The 22,464-nt window shown below is 41.6% G+C and overlaps 1 protein-coding gene across 3 annotated transcripts in view; it reads right to left on the bottom strand.

Moving 5' to 3' along the window:
• WWOX (WW domain containing oxidoreductase) overlaps nucleotides 1-19,995 on the bottom strand; it is a 647,484-nt gene extending 627,489 nt beyond the window's left edge. Inside the window, exons 1-4 of one of the 3 annotated variants that reach the window (XM_044986919.1) lie at nucleotides 19,706-19,995; nucleotides 15,562-15,626; nucleotides 13,768-13,825; nucleotides 8,485-8,663 (exon numbers count right to left, since the gene is read on the bottom strand). In XM_044986919.1, coding sequence (XP_044842854.1) covers nucleotides 8,485-8,663; nucleotides 13,768-13,825; nucleotides 15,562-15,626; nucleotides 19,706-19,812 — 409 coding nt within the window. In that variant the 5' untranslated portion in view covers nucleotides 19,813-19,995. The remainder of the gene's footprint in view (nucleotides 1-8,484; nucleotides 8,664-13,767; nucleotides 13,826-15,561; nucleotides 15,627-19,705) is intronic. The other 2 variants (XM_044986920.1, XM_044986918.1) reach the window with 2 other exon arrangements.
• Nucleotides 19,996-22,464: the final 2,469 nt, after the last annotated feature.

Raw genomic sequence — 22,464 nt, 5'->3', positions numbered from 1 at the left:
CATCTCTTCATAATAAGAGTATTGTGCCCTCTGCCAAAAGCCTGAGCAGACTCCCATATCTGGCATGTTTCCCTATATGCACAAAGTGATCTTTTTGGGAGGTTCAGAACACATTATTCAACCTCTGATTTACGAAAAAAAGTAGTAATCAAAAGGGACAGCTCAGTGGTTATTTTAATTCATATTTGCTTTCTGCCCATAGATCCAAGAAGGATCAAGCACCTTGTGATATTCAAGAGCATCAGGGCATACCCCAAACATAAAGTGTATAAGTTTCGTATAGGAGAGTGTGTCATTTTCCACCTATATAGGAAAGCTTTTGGTGAAGAAGTTAGCTGGCAAGTACCAGAGACCTGAAAACCTCTCCATAAACAGTTTAGAAAGTTGTTGACGACAGTGATCAAAACTATTCTATTATCCAAGTGTCTTGAGAATTGCAAAGAGGATGGATGCTACATATCTGCCCTTACATCAGCTCCTTGAAGGCAGATTCTGAACCATTTGTTTCAAGTTGTTGAGCCTGTCACAAACCCAGGTACTTTAAAGTCATTCTGATACGTATGATGGTAAGTTCTCAAACCCTAGTGAGAAAACTTAAGATTCTTGAATTTAGAACTTTTACTGGGATTATGAGATGCATCATTCCACCTGTAAAAGAAGCTGCCATTGGCCTCAATCCTGCAGTGTGATGTGACTAGATGGAGCGGCACACAAGCTTCATATCACTAAACCAGGGCCCTTAGTTAGCTTTTGTCCAAATGTACAAGCTTTAGATACAGACAGAGAATAGACATTGTTACCTACAACTGTCTAAAATTATGCTTTGATGGTAAACTTTGGGAGCTCCTAGGACTAAATGTAAGCATTGTGTGTGTCTTTGTCGGTCTTTCCAGGGTTGTCATCTAAGTTCCCCCCTCCCCCTTGTGGCTCGTGATAGCATTGCAGGCATCCCCTTTTCAGGACTCCTGAAGAATACTGTACTTTTTCAACACTCTTGGACTAACGCCACTTCAAATCGAACAGTTAAGATCAAGACCGTAACTCAAAAGGTTCTGGCTCTGCTGCCTTCTGTGAACCCAGGCTCTTCATCTGTCTTAATCTTCCTTCACAGTGGCGGGCTCTCAGCCCCAGAATCCCTACTAGAGTTCAAATGGCCCAAACAAAAGGACCAAAACAAACAATGTCCACTCGCCCCATGGCTTCTAGATTCTCTCCCAATTCCGTGTCCCTTATTCAGTATAGTAGCCCCAGGGGCACTCCTCTGGGGTCTTTTTCCCTGCTCCAGGGACTACTGCAGGAAACTGCCCTTTCCTACAGCATCTTGCTGCAGACTTCTCTTCTGCTCTGGGCTTCCTCTCTTTATGCTCAGCTCCTTCCTCAGCTGGGACTCATCTTGGGTGGGGGGAGGGGAGAGAGGTTCCAGTTAGCCCTTTCATCACCTATGTGGGATATATATACCATAACAATGTGTTTAACTGGAGTGGAGAGATATTCCTGAGTTTCCAATGTCTGAAGTTCACATATTCACCTCGAGGTACCAAACCTCAAATGTGTCACAGATCCAAGGCTGAATGTGGCTAGCCCACTGCAAATGATTTTTAATTTTCTGGGCAAAGAGTGAGTTGAATTTGTGATTTTTAGAGAGCAGACTGATTTTCACAAAAAAAAAGGGTAGATGTTACATACTGATTACGGGTTTGAAATGTTAAAGTTCCAGGTGAGATGGATTAGTGGGCTGAGAGCAAGTAAGACAGTCAAAGGTGCATGATAAATACAATCACCTAAACATCAACGACCACCTATGAACAAAATCTCATCACCCATACATTATCATGGTGACAGTATGCAAATTAATAGATACTTACTTTCTTGGGGTGAGTAAAGCTTTACAAGACGGATGTATTTAGGAACATACAATTGTCATTTTGAAGCAAACCCTAGCTATAGCACTTGCTACTGAGAATACGCTTCATTACATATACATTCCATTAAGAAGATACATAATAGCTGTGCCCAAAGCGAAAAGTTTTAGCTAATGTAGAAAATGTATTCCCCAATTCCATAGCCTGATGCACAGATACTGCTTGTTTGTTTAAGCAACAAAGAGTCATCAATGGGTATAATATAATTCAATTTAAGACAGACTAAAAGGATAGAGCTGCTACCTATTTTTTTGTAGTTAAGATGAGCAATGCAGGTTGCTTAGTGTTTTCTTTGTTTATATAAGCAAGCCTTAATGAAGCATGTCCTCTTCTCTTGAGACTTAAATTATAGTTAAAAATGGTAATCCAAGACAGACTTCTGGATTTTAAAACTTAGCACTATACTACAAAACTAGGAACTAATTAAGCCCTCTATTTAATCTTTATTAACAGCTGTCTCAGGCTAGTGTTCTAGTAATGACAAGCAAGTCAAACTCCAGTACACAAGGCAGAGCCCACCTATAACCACAGGTAATTCAGACAAGGGTGAAAGAGCAGGGAAATACACATCTTTATAAAGCCTCTATAAATTAAAAGGACAGTTATCCAAAACAGATTAATAAATTATATAGCAGAAGCTTAATTTTGATATATTAAAAGAACATATCCTCATTCTAGGCACCAATATGATGTTACAAAACTTTTGAATACTGCAGCTTTGTACTGGCAATAGTAGAAACAAGATGACTTTTTACACTACAAGTCTGCGGAAAATGAAAGCTCTCGTATGTGTTTACTGTGCCTAGTAGAATAGGACCTCACTCCTGACTGGAGTCTCTAGGAGTTTGCAATACAAAATAATATTCTATTTAACAAAAGTGTTAATACACAGTTACTGGTTTTGAAACAGTGGAAATGTTTGCAGATCAACTAAGTTTATGGACTCAAAAAAGGCTTTGTAACTCAAGAGTTAAGAAAATGCAGCATGGACAGTTCATGTTCAGCACAAGAGTTTTTGGAATTTTTTCAGTATTTGGTTAAAAAAAGTAGAGCTGCACAAAGCCAAGAATGCTTTTAATTTTCTGAGGTCACCTCTGTGTTTGATCTGGGCATTCCCTAAGATATGTAATTAATAGATTGCTTATGACCTTGATATAACCAAAATAGGACTATTTCCCGTTCTTTGAATACAAAAAATTTAATAATTGGAGATATACCAATCTCCTAGAACTGGAAGGGACCTTGAAAGGTCATTGAGTCCAGCCCCCTGCCTTCACTAGCAGGACCAATTTTTGCCCCAGATCCCTAAGTGGCCCCCTCAAGGGTTGAACTTACAACCCTGGGTTTAGCAGGCCAATGCTCAAACCACTGAGCTATCCCTCCCCGCATGTGGATACAAAAAGCATGATGACTTTGTAAAGAGAAAAAAATGAAACTGCGATTAAAAGAACAGTTTCATATAAGATGGCTTCTTTAAAAAAAAAAAATGTTTTCCGAAGTCTGCCCCAGCACAAAAAGATACACATTTTGTCCCTCTACAACAGAGGTTGGCAACCTTTCAGAAGTGGTGTGCCGAGTCTTCATTTATTCACTCTAATTTAAGGTTTCGCGTGCCAGTAATACATTTTAACCTTTTTAGAAGGTCTCTTTCTATAAGTCTATGATACCTAACTAAACTATTGTTGTATGTAAAGTAAATAAGGTTTTTAAAATGTTTAAGAAGCTTCACTTAAAATTAAATTAAAATGCAGAGCTCCCTGGACCGGTGGCCAGGACCCAGGCAGTGTGAGTGCCACGGAAAATCAGTTTGTGTGCCGCCTTTGGCACGCGTACCATAGGTTGCCTACCCCTGCTCTACAATATGCCAGTAAAACAGCCTAAGTAGTACTGTGTCATTTATATTTTACTCTTCTTACATAGTCTAATATTCACAATAGATTAGGTAACCAATGTGTACTGTAAAAAAAATGAAGCTGAGGTACATGTAGTTTCAAAGTCATTTAGTATAGCCTTAGATGAGCCTTAAAATGTACAGTAATAGTTGTGTAATTCAGCTTCCTACAAATATATAAACCACACGACAGTCTCCCTGATATTAAAAACAAATACTACTAAAAACATGGACATTGTGTAATTTGGCAGAACTGATTGCAAACAAAGTTGAAAATATTGTATCTTCTTATAGACTAGAACTCAATGAAACAACATACTTCTCATATTTTGAACTTAAACGCTGATAATTAAAAACACATAATATACATTACAAAAATTCAAAAGTATTTAACAAAAAACCACAGCGGAGGAAAAAATATAAAAGCTCTCTTTTGTTTAATATTTTCAAAGGTCAATACAGCCCTCTAGTGGGAAAAAACAAAAACAAAAAATAAAGAATTATTTTTATTTGTATGCATGATACAAACTAAAGGACTCTTTCTTTGTAACCAAACTGGGGTTCCAGTCCTGCAAAAACTTAATTACACATTAACCATTAACTATGTATTGCAAGTAGTCTCATTGACTTTAAAAGAACTACTTTGTGTGTGAGTAAGTCTCTGCAGGAACAGGGTCTGTTTCTGAAATTAGATGGGTTAATATTACAAGACCATTCATAGCTGAAGTTAAAATTAATCATAACATAGTGTTGCAGTATACAAATAATTAACATTTTTCTGACGCAATATTTAGAATGTGAAAATTCAGTCCTGGCTAAAACTAATCAAGACCTAAAGAATGTTTATCACATGGCTAGAAGAGATTTGTAAAATGAAAGGAAGAAAAACGTTTAGTATTTACCATTCTCACAACACAAACACCAGCTTTAATTTTAAAGAATTTGGTAAGTATTCACTCCCTGATAAAAATCTAAGTATTTTAGAAAAATTGCCTCAAGCAAAGCAACTAGAAAAGAATTTACTAAATATATCCACAACATAAGTTTTACATCTTTTCACTTATTCATTATATATCCTAAATATACCTCGGGGGGACGGACGGGACTATTTCTTGAATATGTTTTATGGTACCCTTTTTTTTTTTTTTTTTTTTTTTTTTAAGACTAAGTACAACAAAATATATAAAAGATATGGGAAAGCAGCCATTAGATAAAACCAAGAAATCTGAACTTGAATTGAATTGAACTGAACTGGTCTTTTGGAGCTAACTGACGGTCATATTGAAATAAACAAAGTTCCCTACCCATGATGTGCAGAAACTCCATTCACGGAGACAGTCAAATCAGTCTTTAAAGTATGTTGCAAACTGACTTTGATAATGAGAAGCCTTAATAATTCATTATTTTTTAAAAAAACATTCGAGTGCTTCTGACCTTATGAAATTTCAAACTGCCAAGGCTGAACAAGATTTTCTTTTAATCACTTTTTAGCTAGTGGAACACAGCAATATTTTCCTCTAGAACAGTGTTTCCCAAACTTGGGACGTCACTTGTGTAGGGAAAGCCCCTGGCGGGCCGGGCCGGTTTGTTTACCTGCCGTGTCCACAGGTCCGGCCAATCGCAGCTCCCACTGGCTACGGTTCACTGCTCCAGGCCAATGGGAGCTGCTGCAAGCGGTGGCCAGCACAACCCTCGGCCCGCACTGCTTCCAGCAGCTCCCATTGGCTTGGAGCAGTGAATCGTGGCCAGTGGGAGCTGCGATCGGCCGGACCTGTGGACACGACAGATAAACAAACCGGCCCGGCCCGCCAGGGGCTTTCCCTACACAAGTGGTGTCCCAAGTTTTGGAAACACTGCTCTAGAACATCCAATCACACTAAAAGACACAGAACAGAGTACTTGATTTTCAGAGCATTATACAACCACTAACTAATTAATCCTCAGAACACTCCTGCGACATAGGGAAGTACTATCCCTGATGCATACGGAGGGCAAGTTACTTACCCAAGGCCCCGCAGCATTATAGTGGCTGAACTGGGACTAGAATTCAGTGTTTAATGATTTCTAGTCCTATCTCAATCTTCTAAATAGCCCCATCTCAACAGATCTTCAGGACTTACAAGGTACATCCAAATGGCCTGGAAAAGAACATTAGCAGCCACGCTCTATGGAAGCAAAGGAAGAGAGCTCCCCTTCACAGTAAGCAGTGAAGAAGAAAGCAAGCCTCACACTTCGGCCTCACAAAATCAGGACAACTCAGGGTGCCCAAACAGCACAGGACTCTACTTGATCCCCCTGTACCCAAGTCCCAACCCAGTGGCCTCACCCTTGAAACATCTTGCTCTCTGGCAGTTGGTAACTGGTGCTGGACGTAGAGATGGAACCTAAAGTGATGTTGAAGACATTATGGCATCTGAGAAGTTTGAGGCTCATAGGCCATGTCTTCACCTCAAGCATTCACATATGATTCAAGTTCAACTGAGAAAAACCATCTGGACTTCAGGTTTTCTGAACCTTATAGCGTCACAATTTGAAGCAGTACAGGCCCAATGTTTCGTTCACTCCATTAATGCCACTAATGTCATTTGTTGTATTACTCTGACTGCTGCAGAGGCTTTAAAACAAACAGAAGGGTGGCTAAGGATCAGGTCACCCATGGGGTCTTGATCATCCAGGTACAATCAAGTTGCTGAGAAGTCTGCTCTATGAGGGTGAGAGAGTGCTGAATGCCAATTATTCTGTGCAGCCTTTTCAGATGCACTTTTGTAATTAATACTACAAATTTTCCAGTCAGACAGGGAGCCTTATTTATTTGGCTATTTCCCACGATGAGGAAAATGCTCGAAATAAAAATGAGCAAACCGCAAAACAAAATACTCAGATATTCAAACAGTCCACATAGTCAGCAATACTTCCTGCCTAGTCTCGCATATCCACTTATGCTTCTATTCTCCTCTTAATATACAGCAGAGCCCATTTATCCATCTAATTGGGACCAGGGCCCGATCGGATAATCAAAAATTCGGATAATGCAGAGAATGAGCAAATGCGAGGCTGCAGTGCCATCTAGCAACCAAAGGCGAGATCGCCCACTTCTGGACCTGAGCGTGCTGGTAGTTCGGTTAATATGGAGAACCAGATAACGGAGGGTCGGATAAACAGGGTTCTGAAGTAGTTTCCTGTTAGCTTGGTAGGTTAACATGTTGCAGCTTTCAGTATATAGTAGCCATTGGTAGCAAGCACTTAGTCCCGCGGTGCATGTATTTAGCTATGACCACCCAGAACTGCAAATTGGGTGGGGAAAAGGAAGAGGAACCACAATACAAATCCAGACATCCTCTCAAGATAATAATTACTTTTCACAAGCATCACAAATCTGGATGAGGTGTTAAACCCTTTGACTACAGTATCTCTATAGAAGCATGGAACACTGTTTTACTCAACATGTTCACATGATAAGACTAACCTCACCTGGTTGAAGGTAAAGAGAGAGAAGAGCTAGGTTATTTCTGAGATACACAGTCTCAGATTATTAGCAATGGACTCTAAAGGGGGACAGGAGAAGCTTTGATTGATTTACCCCCCAAATTTTACATACTTTTAAATGTGCACCATTTGATTAAACAAATTTAGTTAATAATTATATAAGCAAATTTGCTGCATTTAGGTAAAGCCAATTTAGAGTAGTATTGCAAGCTCTGGTAATGTTTACATAAATTTAAAGTTATTCAGTCAATGATATAAAATTTCTCAAAAACAGATTTAACCAAGATGAATAGACAATAAGAAAAGTTTAGAGCTTGTTGTAGCCTGAAAATACTATTTCAGAGAATGTTCCCTTTCAAATGATTTAAGGATGAACTGCACCAAAGGAAATTCAGACTGACACTTGGTCCAAAAATCCTTTCATTGTTCAAGAGAGTTGCAAGCTGGCCATGGGTCCCCAAGGTGCAATCTTTGAAATATTTTTTTTTTATTTAATCTGCTTCTGTTTTTAAACAATAGCTATAACTTGCATAAGGATATTTCCACTACAGTTGTGATGGTTCTACAACTCAAAATGTAGACCACAAAAAAGGATGAACAGCAATTTAAATTTTAAATAAAATTTTGGAGGGCTCAGTGGATTATCTGCACAGGCCTGAGAGAGAACCAAGTTTAATACCTAATCCCCATCTAACTGTGTCTCAGCAACTTTGGCTCCTCCAAAAAAAAAAAATCAAACAGAAGAGATGTCCTGTACAGTTTACTTTTACTACAATCACAGTGGCAAGACTCAAACCAAGGTAGTGGCTAGGGCGGGGGGGAAAAGACTGAGGTCTATGGGATCCTCTTCTGAGAGAAAAGTAATTAAGCCCTTCTTAAACTTCATCAAAACTTATTTGAGAAAAAAAACTAATCAGTAACTTAAAAAAATGCCTTAACTATACACTGTCTACACCTATTCCAATGCCACCATACAACCAACTACTGTAGAAGATGAATGATCAGGATGATTTGGGGGAACTAATTCTCCAAGCAACTTAATCTTAGTAATAATGGATGTGAATTCAATCCAGAATTAAAGGGTGAATGTACATTTTTAAATATACCTAACCAATGTTAGGTCAAAACGACTTGCAACTAGATGAACCATAATATTTTACTCATTTAAGTGTCACATTGACCTACCTATTCCAGAATTTGCTCCAGTGATTATAACCACTTTTTCACTCAAATCACGACCCTGAAGGATTTCCATTGCAGTACTGTTTCCATCATATCTCTGTCTAGTCGTAGACTTCACTGGATTATCTTCAACTGTAAATGCCAGTCTGGGGTCAAGGTACGTAGTCCTTTTGTTTATATGGCTGTAAAAATCAGAAACAAGATTTCAAACTAATTTTTGTTTCTTCTATGCTGTGCAGTAAGGTTGCAAGCACTAGGGAAACACTGAAGTGTTGCCAATTTTCTACAGTAAAGCATGTCTTATTAATACCAAGAATGTTAATAACAGAACATGTGACTTGTTCTCTCCTTTTTACCTCAAGGACAAAGCCCTTTAAGAGTTATGACTCGTCTATATTTGAAACACTGCTGCAGTGTAGACACTACCTCCACAAAACGGAAAGGGTTCTCGGGTCACCTTAGGTAATCCATCTCCCCAAGAGGCAGTAGCTAGGTCAAAAAAATTATTCTTCCATCAACCTAGCGCTGTCTACACCGGGGGTTAGGTCAGTATAGCTACATCTTGTAGGAGTTATACAAGAGAGGTAGCCGTGTTAGTCTGGTTCTGTAAAAGCAGCAAAGAATCCTGTGGCACCTTATAGACTAACAGACGTTTTGCAGCATGAGCTTTCGTGGGTGAGCTTGCATCCGACGAAGTGGGCATTCACCCACGAAAGCTCATGCTGCAAAATGTCTGTTAGTCTATAAGGTGCCACAGGATTCTTTGGATCTTGTAGGAGTGTGCATGTTTCGTACCCCTGAGAGACAGCTATACCGATGTAAGTACCCAGTGTAGACCAGCAGTCTCCTACTGCTAATTGCCATACCCAAACAGTCCAATCTCATGAGAGCTGTATGGCTACTCTTTACTACAGACCAGTGGAAAGAGAGAGAACTCAGATTCTTCTAATGCTGTCATCATTTGGCTGAAGTGAAATCTAGCTTTCCCATTACTGCTGCAAGTTGGAGGCCTTTAAGATCAAAGAATAGAAACAAAATAGTCAAGTGCCTACTGATTCCAATATAGGATCACTTATGCTAATTCCCAATTCTCACCATCTCATTTATGCTTGCTGTCTGCATTCTACTCTTCACAGCAAGTCATTCCCAAATGTTTTGCTTGCTTTTAAGTGACATGTGAGTGTAATAATATTTAGCATTTCTAAGTGCAAAATTATCTTCATCTTCACTCTATTTGAGGTGATCAAGGCACTTCACAAACTTTAACAAATTAAGCTTCACAACACCTATATAAAGTATATGAGGATTATGATACCCAGTTCACAGAGGGGGGAACCAGAAGTGAGTCAAAAGAAGTTTAGTCTGTGGAGGATCTGGAACTAAAACTCAGATCACAGGTGGCTCCAATTCCAGTGCTTTAACCACACCTTAATCCGATCAAAGGAACTGTGAAATATGCATCCATTGCTGACAGCTCTTTCAGGTAATATTTCAGTACTCTACAAAACCTCCACCCCCTTGTTACGAAATGGCAGTTCCACTTTGTTGCACAATGGGAGATGTTATCCAAAAAGAGGGAGAGATGTGCTTGAGTCAGTTTTATTTCCATGTGATCTGCTAACAAGCAATGGGGCAGGACGCAGGCTGAGTCAGGCTTATGTGAGAGTGCCTGCTTATATAATTCTCTCTCTCCAATGTGAGCTCTTTATTGCTTTGCTAGTGTCAAGTTCTTTTTACAATATGTTCTGAATTTCGGTGTGCTCACTCTGTCAAATGAGAGCTGGTAAGATGCTGCTGCACAGATTTCCCCCACCCCGCTCACTGTGACTGGGTCCTGGAGGTGAAATCCTGACCCCACTGAAATGAATGAGAACTTTGCCAATGCTCCAAAGGGCTATACCTCTGGACTCAAACTGTAGCAGCATCCACCACCACTCCACAGCCAAATAAGCTGGAGGAGGAACAGAAGCAGTATCTTCATCCTTGGTCACAGCCTTTCCCCGGGAACAGCAGGACTAACCTGGCAGAGCAGTTGCGCCAAGTGAAATTCAGAATTTCTGTCCCAAAGGAAATTCCAGCATTTCAATTGAAATGTCCACATTTTTCACGAAACAGAAACTCCCACAACAATTTCAATTCAGAAGAGACTAAATGGATGAGGGAAAAGCAGTGGACGTGTTATTCCTTGACTTTAGGAAAGCTTTTGATACGGTCTCCCACAGTATTCTTGCCGGAAAGTTACAGTAGTATGGGCTGGATGAATAGACTATAAGGTGGATAGACAATTCCAAAGAGGATGGATCTAGACTGTTCTCAGTGGTACCAGATGACAGAATAAGGAGTAATGCTCTCAAGTTGCAGTGGGGGAGGTTTAGGTTTAGGAGGTTTAGGTTGGATATTAGGAAAAACTTTTTCACTAGGAAGGTGGTGAAGCATTGGAATGGGTTACCTAGAGAGGTGGTGGAATCTCCTTCCTTAGAGGTTTTTAAGGTCAGACTTGACAAAGCCCTGGCTGGGATGATTTAGTTGGTGTCGGTCCTGCTTTGTAGCAGGGGGTTGGACTAGATGACCTCCTGAGGTACCTTTCAACCCTGATATTCTATGATTTTTAATGCAAACATTTTAACATTCCTGAAATTGAAGTGAACAGAAATGTTTCACTTTGAGTCACTTTAACATTAAACTGCATTTTCCTATTGTAATGCTTTGACTCTTGGGAATTGTATTTCAGAAACCTGAGGCTCCCATTCTCCCCTCTGTGCCAGGCTCCCTATCCAGGCCACATTTCCCATGGTAAATCACACAGAACTTGATCAGAGGGAAATCTACATTGGATTATGGGAGATACAGTCCACCAGGGAGCGGAGCTCAGCCCAGCCCAGCCCATAGGAGAGACCGGGGTTTGAACTATAACTCCCATAAAGCAATCTGCTGAAATAGAAATGCAATGTGATATTTTATTGAACTGATTCAAAAATTCAATTCAATAAATCTTCAACAAAAAGTATTCTATTTTGGGTTGAACTGGCCCTAAATGAAATACTTCATTTAAAATTTCCCTCCCCAATGGAAAAAAAAGAAAGTCTGGCAAAAAAAAAATATATTTCTCCCCACCTGCTCCATGGAAAAATTCTGTTTTGCAGAAACTGCATTTTCTGTCAGAAAATCATTCTGACAAAAAAATTGTCAACTCATTTCTGATCAATGATCTTCACAACACCTGTGCTCCCCTTGTGTGAACAGATTCTACAGTATGGACTGCAAATATTTTTCCCTCTCTGCTGAGTCATTGTTTACTGAAACTACCTCCCTTCTCCTCTCTACCAATGTCTATTCAAAGCCAGACTCAGTATTCCTTATGATCGTTCCTTCCTTCCTCTCTTTCCTCTTCCTGCTCCTATGACCTCACCCCTCCTGCTGTTGCCCCTTGTTCAACCTCTCTTTCCTCCCCCCCCCACCCCCGACGCCCTACATCTTTTAGATTGTAAACTCTCTGGGGCAGGGATTGTTCCTTCTGTTTTTCACAGCATCCAACACATTTTGAGCATATTGCAAAAACAGACCAACCAATTATGGAAGCTTGGCAGTCCATATAAGCAAAGACACATATAGAAAGTGTGAAACAGGCTTTGCTTTACAAAAACTGATCCATATAATTATCCTTTCTGAGCTGAGATCACGAAACCAATTCCTATTGTATTTCTTAAATTACTTTTTTGGCTAAGAAGAGACAGCCTCACCTAGTCACACTTTGAAGAGGCAGGAATTTTGGTCTACCACAGTCAAAGTTTGTTGTATGAAGAATTCACAATTCTTTCTCTCCTGACTTTACAACAGAGGATATTAACATATCATCGGGTGTTCTCTTTGGGAACCCAATCTTCATATGGAGTTATCTTTTGAATCACTCCATTATTCCTCATTTCATTATTATTATTTCCCAAATTTGTTTCTAGATTCTTTCCATCTTCTGTTTAGCTGGGAGAGGATGCTGGAAATCTACTGATATCACAATTACAGTAACTCCTCACTTAAAGTCATCCCGGTTAACATTGCTTCCTTGTTATGTTGCTGATCAATTAGGGAACATGCTTGTTTAAAGTTGCGCGATGCTCCCTTATAACATTGTTTGGCAGCTGCCTGCTTTGTCTACTGCTTGCAGAAAGAGCAGCCCTTTGGAGCTAGCTGGGGAGGGCTTGGAACCAGGGTGGACCAGCAGCTCCCCTAAATTCCCTGTGTTGCAGCCACCCAGCAGGCTATCAATTGTCAAGCAGTTCAGCTGTCCCTCCCCGCACTGCCATGTGCTGCTCCTGCCCTCTGCCTTGGAGCTGCTCCCCGGAGCCTCCTGCTTGCTGTGCAAGGCAGGAGGAGGGGGAGCGCGGACAGGGTGCTAATATCAGGATGGCCCCTGCCCCCCCCCCTCCTTTACCCCATCCACAGAGCTGGGGGTGGGGGTGACGGGGGGGACACATGACAGGGCTCAGGACAGAGGGAGCTTGCTGGCAGCAGCTGCTGTCTCAACTTGCTGATCTAGTTAAAAAGGCAATGTACTTAGAGTGGGCTCAGCGTGCTTAAAGGGGCAACGAGCGTCTCTCTCTCTCACACACGGTCTCTGTCTCTCTGTCATGCTGTCTCCCCTCCCTCCATTCATGCGGCCTTGTAGAGTGTGAGGCTACATTAACAACATGTTAACCCTTGAGAGCTCAGCCGAGTGCTAGTTCATTGTTTAGCAATAAGGCATTCCCTGGGAAATATCCCACCCTCTGACTCCCCCACATCAACCAAGCTTCACAATCATCATTGCTGTGTACAGTATTAAATTGTTTAAAACTTATACAGTGTGTATGTATATACATATGTATACACACACACACACAATATAAAATATAGTCTTGTCTGGTGAAAAAAATTTCCCTGGAACCTAACCCCGCCATTTACATTAATTCTTATGGGGAAACTGGATTTGCTTAACATCATTTCGCGTCAGGAACATAACTAAGACATTAAGCAAGGAGTTACTGTATTGTGTCATAGAATTAAGTTTAAGTCACTCTCAATTCTGCACTGCAAGTTTATACTTATGTTTACATGAAACAATTTACTAAATTGGTGGGGAGGGGAGATTTATTACATGCCTAAAAGTTTAAAATATTAAGTTTTTGTTTACTGGTTTCTGTGTATTTAACTCCAAGAATCATAGCATTGCAACTCACTTGACTGATCAGAAATCTTGTATGTGTCATCATCCCTTCTATTCATTCATGTTCTATGTTTTGAAGTACTTACTCCACAAAGTAGACTTGTCCGTTTTCATCTGTTTCTTGCTCCCACCCATATGGCAGATCTAGAATACAGAAAATATATCTCAAAGCATTTTCTACAGGAAGTTTGAATTCCTGGTATTGCTGAATATGGGAAATATATACAAGCATTTCCATCCCTAGTACTCCTACCTGCTTGACTTGAACACTGAAGCTAAGTTTAACAACAAGAACTGCTCACAAACCATCAAAACAAAGGAAAGGTTCTCAGATGAAAGGTATAATATTCAGAAGATCTAGACTAAATAATATTGTGTGGCATATGGTCATTACTAACAAGGATATAGAGATGTTTGCAGGAGGCTAGTAATCCTTTCACAAATTACTTTACTTGCAGTACAAACTCACATGGTTTGATCCTGCCTTGTAATATGCTGCACATGTCCCATGCATTTTGGGCAGAGCTGGTGTGAATGCACGATCAAGTACAGCAGCTATCATAATACTGGATTCTGCAATATTGTATATAATGCACATTACATATCTGAACATGCGAATAAGCCCCAGTGTATGGCAGACAATACTGTTATAGGAGGTGATATATTGTTAAAGGAAAGAAATGATAAAAAGTATAACAGAATATTTTCCTACAAACCAAATCTTATTATAAAATACTCATTAAAATGTTTAAATCAAGGAATTTTCCTGCTATTTCAAAGAAGCTAAACTTGGCTGAAAATATGAGCTGTAATTCATCAGGGTGGCGGTTCAAATATACTGAAAACATTCTAATTAGGTATGTGCACGTTATTGACAATATATGAAACATGAGACATCAGCAGCACATGAACAACCTATCCCTTTCTTTAATGGCTTTAAAGATTTTACTGACACAATAAAAGATCACATAAAAAACCTCAAATTTAGTAATGGAGTCCCTCCTTGGCATGCCTATTTATAATGCTCTCATCCTCCCGCCCCAACCAAAAAGTTACGCATATCCCTTTAATATTAATCTACTGAAAATGTTAATATGCATCATCTAGTCTTAATGCAGGGCTGTTTTTCAATATATATAACTTTGCCTCCTTTAAAATGCACTGTTTTTATTTATCCTCTATATTTATTGAAGCTTTCCCCTGATCAACAATCTTTTTGCTAAGCAAGATGAGATCATACTAGTAAACGAGGGATTTTATTCTCTCCAGTGCTGGAGCTGGGCTACCACAGGGGAAGGGAGGTTTCAGGGAGCCAGTCTGGGTTCCCTGATTCTCAAAGCACTCTAACCTGAGCCACTGACAGAAGGTCCTTAAATGGGCATTTTCCCAGTGGCAGATTACTGAAGTTCTGCCATGCTCTCTTCCTGCCCACTCCTTCCTTGACACTTACCTAGCCCAGGTGTGGGAGACATGGAACAGTCCGTGGCACTGGCAGGGAATTCCCCTACACAAGCAGAATTCTCTGCTGGCATTTACATCTGAAATAAGGACCCTTTGTGTCACCCAAGTGGCGGAAAGGGGCCATAACGCAATTTACGAATCTTGCCATGAGTCTCTGCGTCCATTACAAGGACAGTAAATAGAAGACCTTAGCACTTCTGCCTATTCTTTGCCTTTATGTAGAAATAAAGTCATGCAAACTAATCCACATGCACAGACCCCTGGCAAACATGTCGGGCCCTGGTGAATCAACAGGGCTTTACTTATATAAAGTAGCTGACAGGATTGGGGCCAAATACAGCATAAATCGGCCATCTAGATCCTCCATCCATTCTGATCATTACTTGTAATTTACTGTGTTACAAAAGCCCAACACAAACCTCCTGCAATGCGTTTTCTCTTTCCAGATTTAGGATGCTCCCATTGGGTTTTCTCTTCAAGATGACTGTTTAAAAAAATAAATAAAGGACAATTAGAGTAGTGTAAAGATGCATTTCTATTATTTACCTTCAATACAATATATCACCATAGTAGTGTTCCTGCTGCAATCTGATAATATCTTTCTGTGGTGCAAACCTCTGAGGAAAGAAATATATTCCCCCTACATATTAATAATATCCCCTCCGTTTAAAAGAAGTTTCATGAGTGCTGCCTCAGGTAACTAGAGTCTATGGTGCCAGGCTTTTGAGAAAAACCTAGTCACACAGAACAGAAGCCACTACAATTCAAACACAAGTTTGGATCCAAGTCTCATTTCTCAGGCTGGCAGGGAGCAAACAACCCCTCTGGACGATTAAAGAGCAACATTAACAGACTCAGAGATTGTGTACAAAAGCCGCTGGCCTTAAGGGGAAGAGCACGAAACATGCAACCATGAATGGGATCCACAGGATTCCAATGGGAATACATAATAGAAAAGTTTGAAGTCACAAAAATCCCTTTCAAAGTTTTGCCCAAGTAATTTTCATATGTAAGATGTGATGTAAAAGAGTTGGAACTTCCACCTTAGCAAATGAAAGTCATAGCAAGTCTTAAAAGAAATTTATCAGTGAGCCCAAAGGGAGGAACAGTACTTAATTATAGGCCAGCAAACCACTGATTTATTCATTAGTTAGTTATTAAATAAGGTGGAAGATGGCATTATATCCCATCTAGAGCTATTATTCAATTGAAAAATATTCATTTGAACAGATCTAACAATACCACTTAGCTTTCTACATTTGAGCTCAGGTAAACAAGCAGAGCCAAATTAAAGTATATAGATTATAGACCCATGCTTACAACATCAGCTTGTTATTGAATCAGAATCTCTTCATCTAAAAGAAAAAGGGCATTTCTAGCCCCCACATCTGGGAAGAAAAGCTTGAAAGCATGCCTCAAGAGTAACTGCTGCAGCGATGTCTGCCCAAGTCTGCAGGCAGCTAGAAACAATGGCTCTGTGAGGTATGACTTGACCCTGGATCTCAATAGACATGTTAATCCACTGCTCTGGGGGCCTCTGCAAACACCACCTGAGCAGAAGAAAGAGTAGGATGGACTAGACATGCTTACCTAAGCTGAAACACTCCAGCAGCTGGATTAAGTTCTGCTGCTGCATCCCTGATACTACTTGTGCATCTCAGAGGGAAAGAAGAAAGAGGATACCTTCTAATACCGCAGGAGAAAGAATGGGCCCCATTCCACTGCCCCTCTACCAGTGTGAGTGAATGCTAGAAATATTGATAATGTGATCACATTTGTACAAAAAATAATGATAGGATCAATATAAATTTCTGACACCCATGTGTGCAGAAGAATAATACTAGTTTACAAGGCAAACTGGTAAGTTACTAAAATACTTGGTCAAAACACATGCAATATAAATACAGGTACATGTTAAGGCTACTGTCAGCAAAGTAAACTTATAGGAAGAACTGTGAATAAATAAGGCCCTGAGCATGCAAGACCTGTGAGGATGCAGAGCCTTTAGACCTTATTTCCTATACTGGCACGTGTAACATTAATTAGGAGGATAACAGGTTATTTTAAAAAAAATTGCCATATAAATATCAGAGACCAAAATATAATTACAAATCAAACATTTTCTTAAAAAAAAAAAAAAGTCAGCTATATTTGCATATATTGGGTCAGATTTTCAGCTGGTGTAAATATGCACAGCTCCACTAACTTAAATAGAGCTAACCCAACACTAGCTAACAGTCTGACCCACTGAGTGAATTCTTTTGCATAAGGTACTTCCCCTGTGGTTTAGCATATTGTTTTAAATTATTGAAAAAAATAAAATAAAATATGTGTGTGTATATACACAAACATTTTATATCTATATCTATCTATCTATCTATATATAGATATATACACACACACACACACACACACACACACACACACACACACACACACAGAGGCCAGATCTATACTAGGAATGGTTTACCAGTATAGCTATACCAGTATCCCACAGCAGGAAAGCATTCCTAGTGTGGCCACAGCTTATATCAGCAAAGCTGTACTTAGTCTTGGTATAGCAGGGGTTCTCAAACTGGGGGTTTGGACCCCTCAGGGAGTTGCAAGGGTATTACATGGGGGGTCGCGAGCAGTCAACCTCCACCTCAAACCCCGCTTTGCCTCCAGCATTTATAATGGTGTAAAATATATAAAAAAATGCTTTTATTTGATAAGGGGGCATTGCACTCAGAGACTTGCTATGTGAAATGGGTCACCGGTAAAAAAGTTTGAGAGCCACTGTGGTATGGCTTATTACAGCCTCCCGACAGAAATAAGCTATGGCAGCAAAACTGAAGTTTTGTCACTCTACACTAGGGGCTTTTGCCAGCACAATTATGTCTGACAGAGATCACATGCATAGGATCTTACTGAAAAACATGCTAGTAATGATTACCAAAAGTTGGGCTCACTGAAGTTGGTGGGAATAAAGGAAAAGTTAAAATCTAGACAGAATAATTTAGTTTGTGGAGAAGAATTTTTTTTTTTTAATTCTCCTCACATGCTGGACAAGCTAGGAAGTGCACTGGGGGGTGCAGAAGTAGGGAGAAGAGAAGTCATCTGACAGTACATAGGAGAAAACACTGCCACTACATTTTTTTCCTTCCACAAAGGGAGACCATGCTAGCATTATAACCGGAGCCATCATTCAGACTTCAATACAGATTGACTCCACTGCCATTCCATTTAAGGGAGCCTTAATAGAAAAGCAGGGAAATTCCTCTCACAAGTCAGCCCTGTAGTGCATCTGCTCTTGCTAAATGCCCAGAATATGGCAATGTCTAGGCTTAACATTTTCATAATAGCACAGGGTGGCAGCTATGGGCCCATGAATCACCCAGCCAAAACTCTGGCAAACCTCAACATCCAGATTGAGCTACACCCCTATTTATCACTTCCAATAGCCACCCACAGATTATGATGGAACCTGTTTCGCCTCTCCTCCTGCACAGGATAAAATTGAGAGCACCATGATCCCTTATGTAGGACACTATTGCCCCCGTATATATACACAAATATCCCAAAATATATGAAAAAGTTATATCCTCAGCCCAAAAAATGTACAGCAATATTGCCCCCAAACACACCCTGTGTTACAGCCCTCCCAATGGAGTTTTACCTCTTTTATGTAGAGCTCTATCGTTACCACTTACCAGACTACAGCTACACCTACATGTACTTAGTATTGCACTTATTGATCCCCACATATAAAGCAGAATTTATCCCATTCCCCCTAAAAAGGGGATAATTGGAGATATGCCAATCTCCTAGAACTGGAAGGGACCTCAAGTCCAGCCCTCTGCCTTCACTAGCAGGACCAATTTTTGCCCCAGATCCCTAAGTGGCCCCCTCAAGGACTGAACTCACAACCCTGGGTTTAGCAGGCCAATGCTCAAACCACTGAGCTATCCCTCCCCCCTAATGTGTAGGGCATTCCTGACCCCTTCCCTTCTCTGTATCCAAGGTATTTATTTTCCCCCTTCATTACCGTAGCACCTTACTGCACCTCACACACATCAGTAGATCTATCACCTCAACACCCCATGAGGTAAGTATCAGATCAGGAAACTGACATGCAGTGAAATAGGTGACTTAACTAAGTCCAGTTCTCATGACCCACCCTCTCCACCCCACCCCAGCTTATGCTAGTGCTACTCTGTGTAAGGAAGAAGCAGCTCTCTGCCCCCCCCCCCCACCTAGGAAAGGCAGCAAGGATAGATGCAAAAGGCAGCTACTGTGTCCCTGTGCCTCCCCCATCCCCAGGGCGGGAGAGGGATGGGCAGCTCCGTGCCCCCCCCCCCATACCCGGGGCGGGAGAGGAGCAGCTCCGTGCCCCCACCCATACCCGGGGCGGGAGAGGAGCAGCTCCGTGCCCCCCCCATACCCGGGGCGGGAGAGGAGCAGCTCCGTGCCCCCCCCATACCCGGGGCGGGAGAGGAGGAGCAGCTCCGCGCCCCTCTGACCGCCGGGGCGGGAGGGAGAAGAGGGGTCAGCAGGGTCCCGGCGCGGCGGGCGCCCCCTTACTTAGCATAATAAACCCAGCCGTCCTTGGTGGTCCGCTCCTCCCAGCCGGGCGGCAGCTCCTCCTCGCTGTCCGTGTCCTCCAGCCCCGCGTACTTCAGAGCAGCCATTGGGCCGAGAGGATCCAGCCAGCCCCAGAGCAACCGCCACCGGCCCGTTCCCTTCGAGGCTCCGCCCCTTCCGGTGGGCTCCGCCAATCGGGTGGTGAGGGGAGCCCGGTGCCCCCTGGGAAATGTAGTCCGGACGAGAGGGGCGCGCCGGGCAGGTGCAGAGCGTGCGGCGGGCTGGGAGAGGCGGGCGCAGGGGGCCCCTCTCCCGCAAATAGACACGCTCCCCGGGCGCTGCCCAGCCTGCAGGCACCTTGGATGTAAAGCCGCGATTCTCTGCCCGCCTCTCCTGGGCGCTGCGGCGTGAGGGCTGGGCTCACAGTCTGCCCGAGCGCGCCTGCAGCGCTCACGCTGGTGCCTCCAGGGCGGCTCAGCGTTTGTGCGAAAGCGCGAGCTCAGGCTGGAATCGTGATGTCGCCCGACTCTCTCCGCCCTCCGTACAGAGTGAGGGCGGAGAAGAGCGTGAAGTCAGTGGAGCCTAAAGGTTCAAAAACCCGACTCAATTGTAGCACTTAAGAAATCCTCATTTTAAGCCAGTTTCATCATTTAGGGGATTCAGACTCTGGTTGTTTGTATATGGTGGATTGGTGCAATTGGAAAATACCAAGACCCACTGCATTAAATAATCAAACAAGATAGTTTCCAAATTGCCTGTTGGCATCTGATCATTTTTCATTGCTCTTTTCTGAACACATAGATGAGGATCACTGAGCTTGCTAACTTTTGTACACTAGTGGGTGCCACAGATTTACGCTACTTGATGATTTATTTAATCGCTTTTTGGTTAGAAGGAAAAATCATTGACCACGGCTTTGTCCTTGACCACTTTTTGCTCCATTTGCCCATTTTCGTTTCTCTAGCTGCCAGGCCAGCATTGCATAACCTTGCCCTTACTGGGCTAGAAATACATTTGCCATTTCCTCAGAGCTAACAACTGCATCCAAAATGACACTTGGTTAGGTCTCAGCCCCTGCCTTCACCTTACTGCAGCTTAGGACTACTGTGTACGGCCAGTGCATGACCCATTTCCCAAGACTGGGCAGCAGGATGACTGCAGTGATGTATGGCTATTTGCTGACAATGATGACTATTGTGTCCCCTTTGTATTAACTCTCCAGCCATGCATTTAACTTTGAATCATGGAGAGTAAATGATCATGACGACACGTAGTCATGGTCTAGTGATCAATATATAAGCCACCTGGTAGCTGAGGGCAAACACAGCCAAGCAACATGCATATAGTGGAAGCAACCAAGAGATACAATAACTTGTCAGGGGCTAAGGTTATTAGACCATAGTAGTAATACTGTTAGTTAGTACCATCACATTGTTACTGCTTGGTGTTAGGCAAGAAATAGTCTCTAGGTTTCTTTCTCTAGGATTTGTTAGAATAATACTTTACATTTCTATAGCAGCTTTTATCAGAAACTATCAAAATGCTTAATAGTTGTTAATATATTAAGTTTAACACACCTCATGGATGTGGTGTTATCCCTCTCTGGGGTGTTGGGGCACTGAATCACAGCAAGATTAAGCAACTAGTCTGAGGCCACACAGCCAGTCTGTGGTGGAACCAGGAATAAAAATCAGATTCCCAGTCCTGGGCTTTAAACACAAGACCATACCTTTCTTTGTGAAAGCAAAGAATAGGCCTCAGGACAAACGAACAACACAAAAGCAAGTTTCATTATTAAAGAAAAGTTAAGTTATTTTCCTGCCATAATGGAGTTAAGACAACACGAGCACATGCTTTGCAAAAGATTCAAACAATTGAGAAATTTATGACCACAGATTAGAGCTTGCCAAGACCTCCATTTGGACTCAAGAACTAGGATATATACCTTAGTCATAGCTTACATAGCGCTCAGCCTGGTGTGGTATCAATATACCATAACTTTCTTCAGTGAAAAATCCCCTCTCTTCAGTGGCTTCAGACCACCTAAATGAGCAGTCTCCATAGGCTCCTTTTTCAGATCTGTGGAATCTGAAATCCTGATAACTATACATAGTAATCAGGTCTGTTGCCTGTGAACATTTGTAATGTCATGGGTCATCAGTGGGGTTAGAACGCAGGACTTTGGTCTGGTAAATACCAATAGAGTCTAGAGTACTTGGGATATAAGATTTGTCTCCTGTAACAAAGTCCGTCTCTCTAAGAGAGAGAGACACTCAGAGTTTATGTTAAACAAAATGCCTTCATTCTTCTGCTAACCATATTCTGTTGTTCTTCAGCCCCTTCCTCCTCACAGTCATTCCTTGGAGGAGTGAGCAATACAGACTGCTGGGCTGTAAATGTAATTATTGGAGACTGCAGCAGATGGCACTGTAGACAAAGAAATAAAGTTTATTTCTTTATTTTCGCTATAGCTCACCTGCTCCCCAATAATTGCATACCCATTCCTGTCTGCCTGCAAGGACTTAAATTAGTTCCTGGCCTGCCCTTCCATCACATTTGAAAAGTGACACTGAAGGAGTTCCTCATGTCAGTCAGTCATAAGAGGTGTTGGCTATGGATGTGCCAATTTTTACAGCAGAGAACTTACAGTAGCAGGGCTGGGAGTACTGAAAAGCACTGCAACAAGCTCCCTGCTGGGTGCAGGCATCCAAAAGGGAAGGGGCACTTCAGTGACATGCTCACCTCTGGCCTGCCAGCCC

This window comes from Mauremys mutica, chromosome 14, assembly GCF_020497125.1.
Source record: "Mauremys mutica isolate MM-2020 ecotype Southern chromosome 14, ASM2049712v1, whole genome shotgun sequence".
NCBI classification, from domain to species: Eukaryota; Metazoa; Chordata; order Testudines; family Geoemydidae; genus Mauremys; species Mauremys mutica.
Note: the sequence above shows the minus strand (reverse complement) of the source record. Positions and strands in the feature narration are given on the sequence as shown.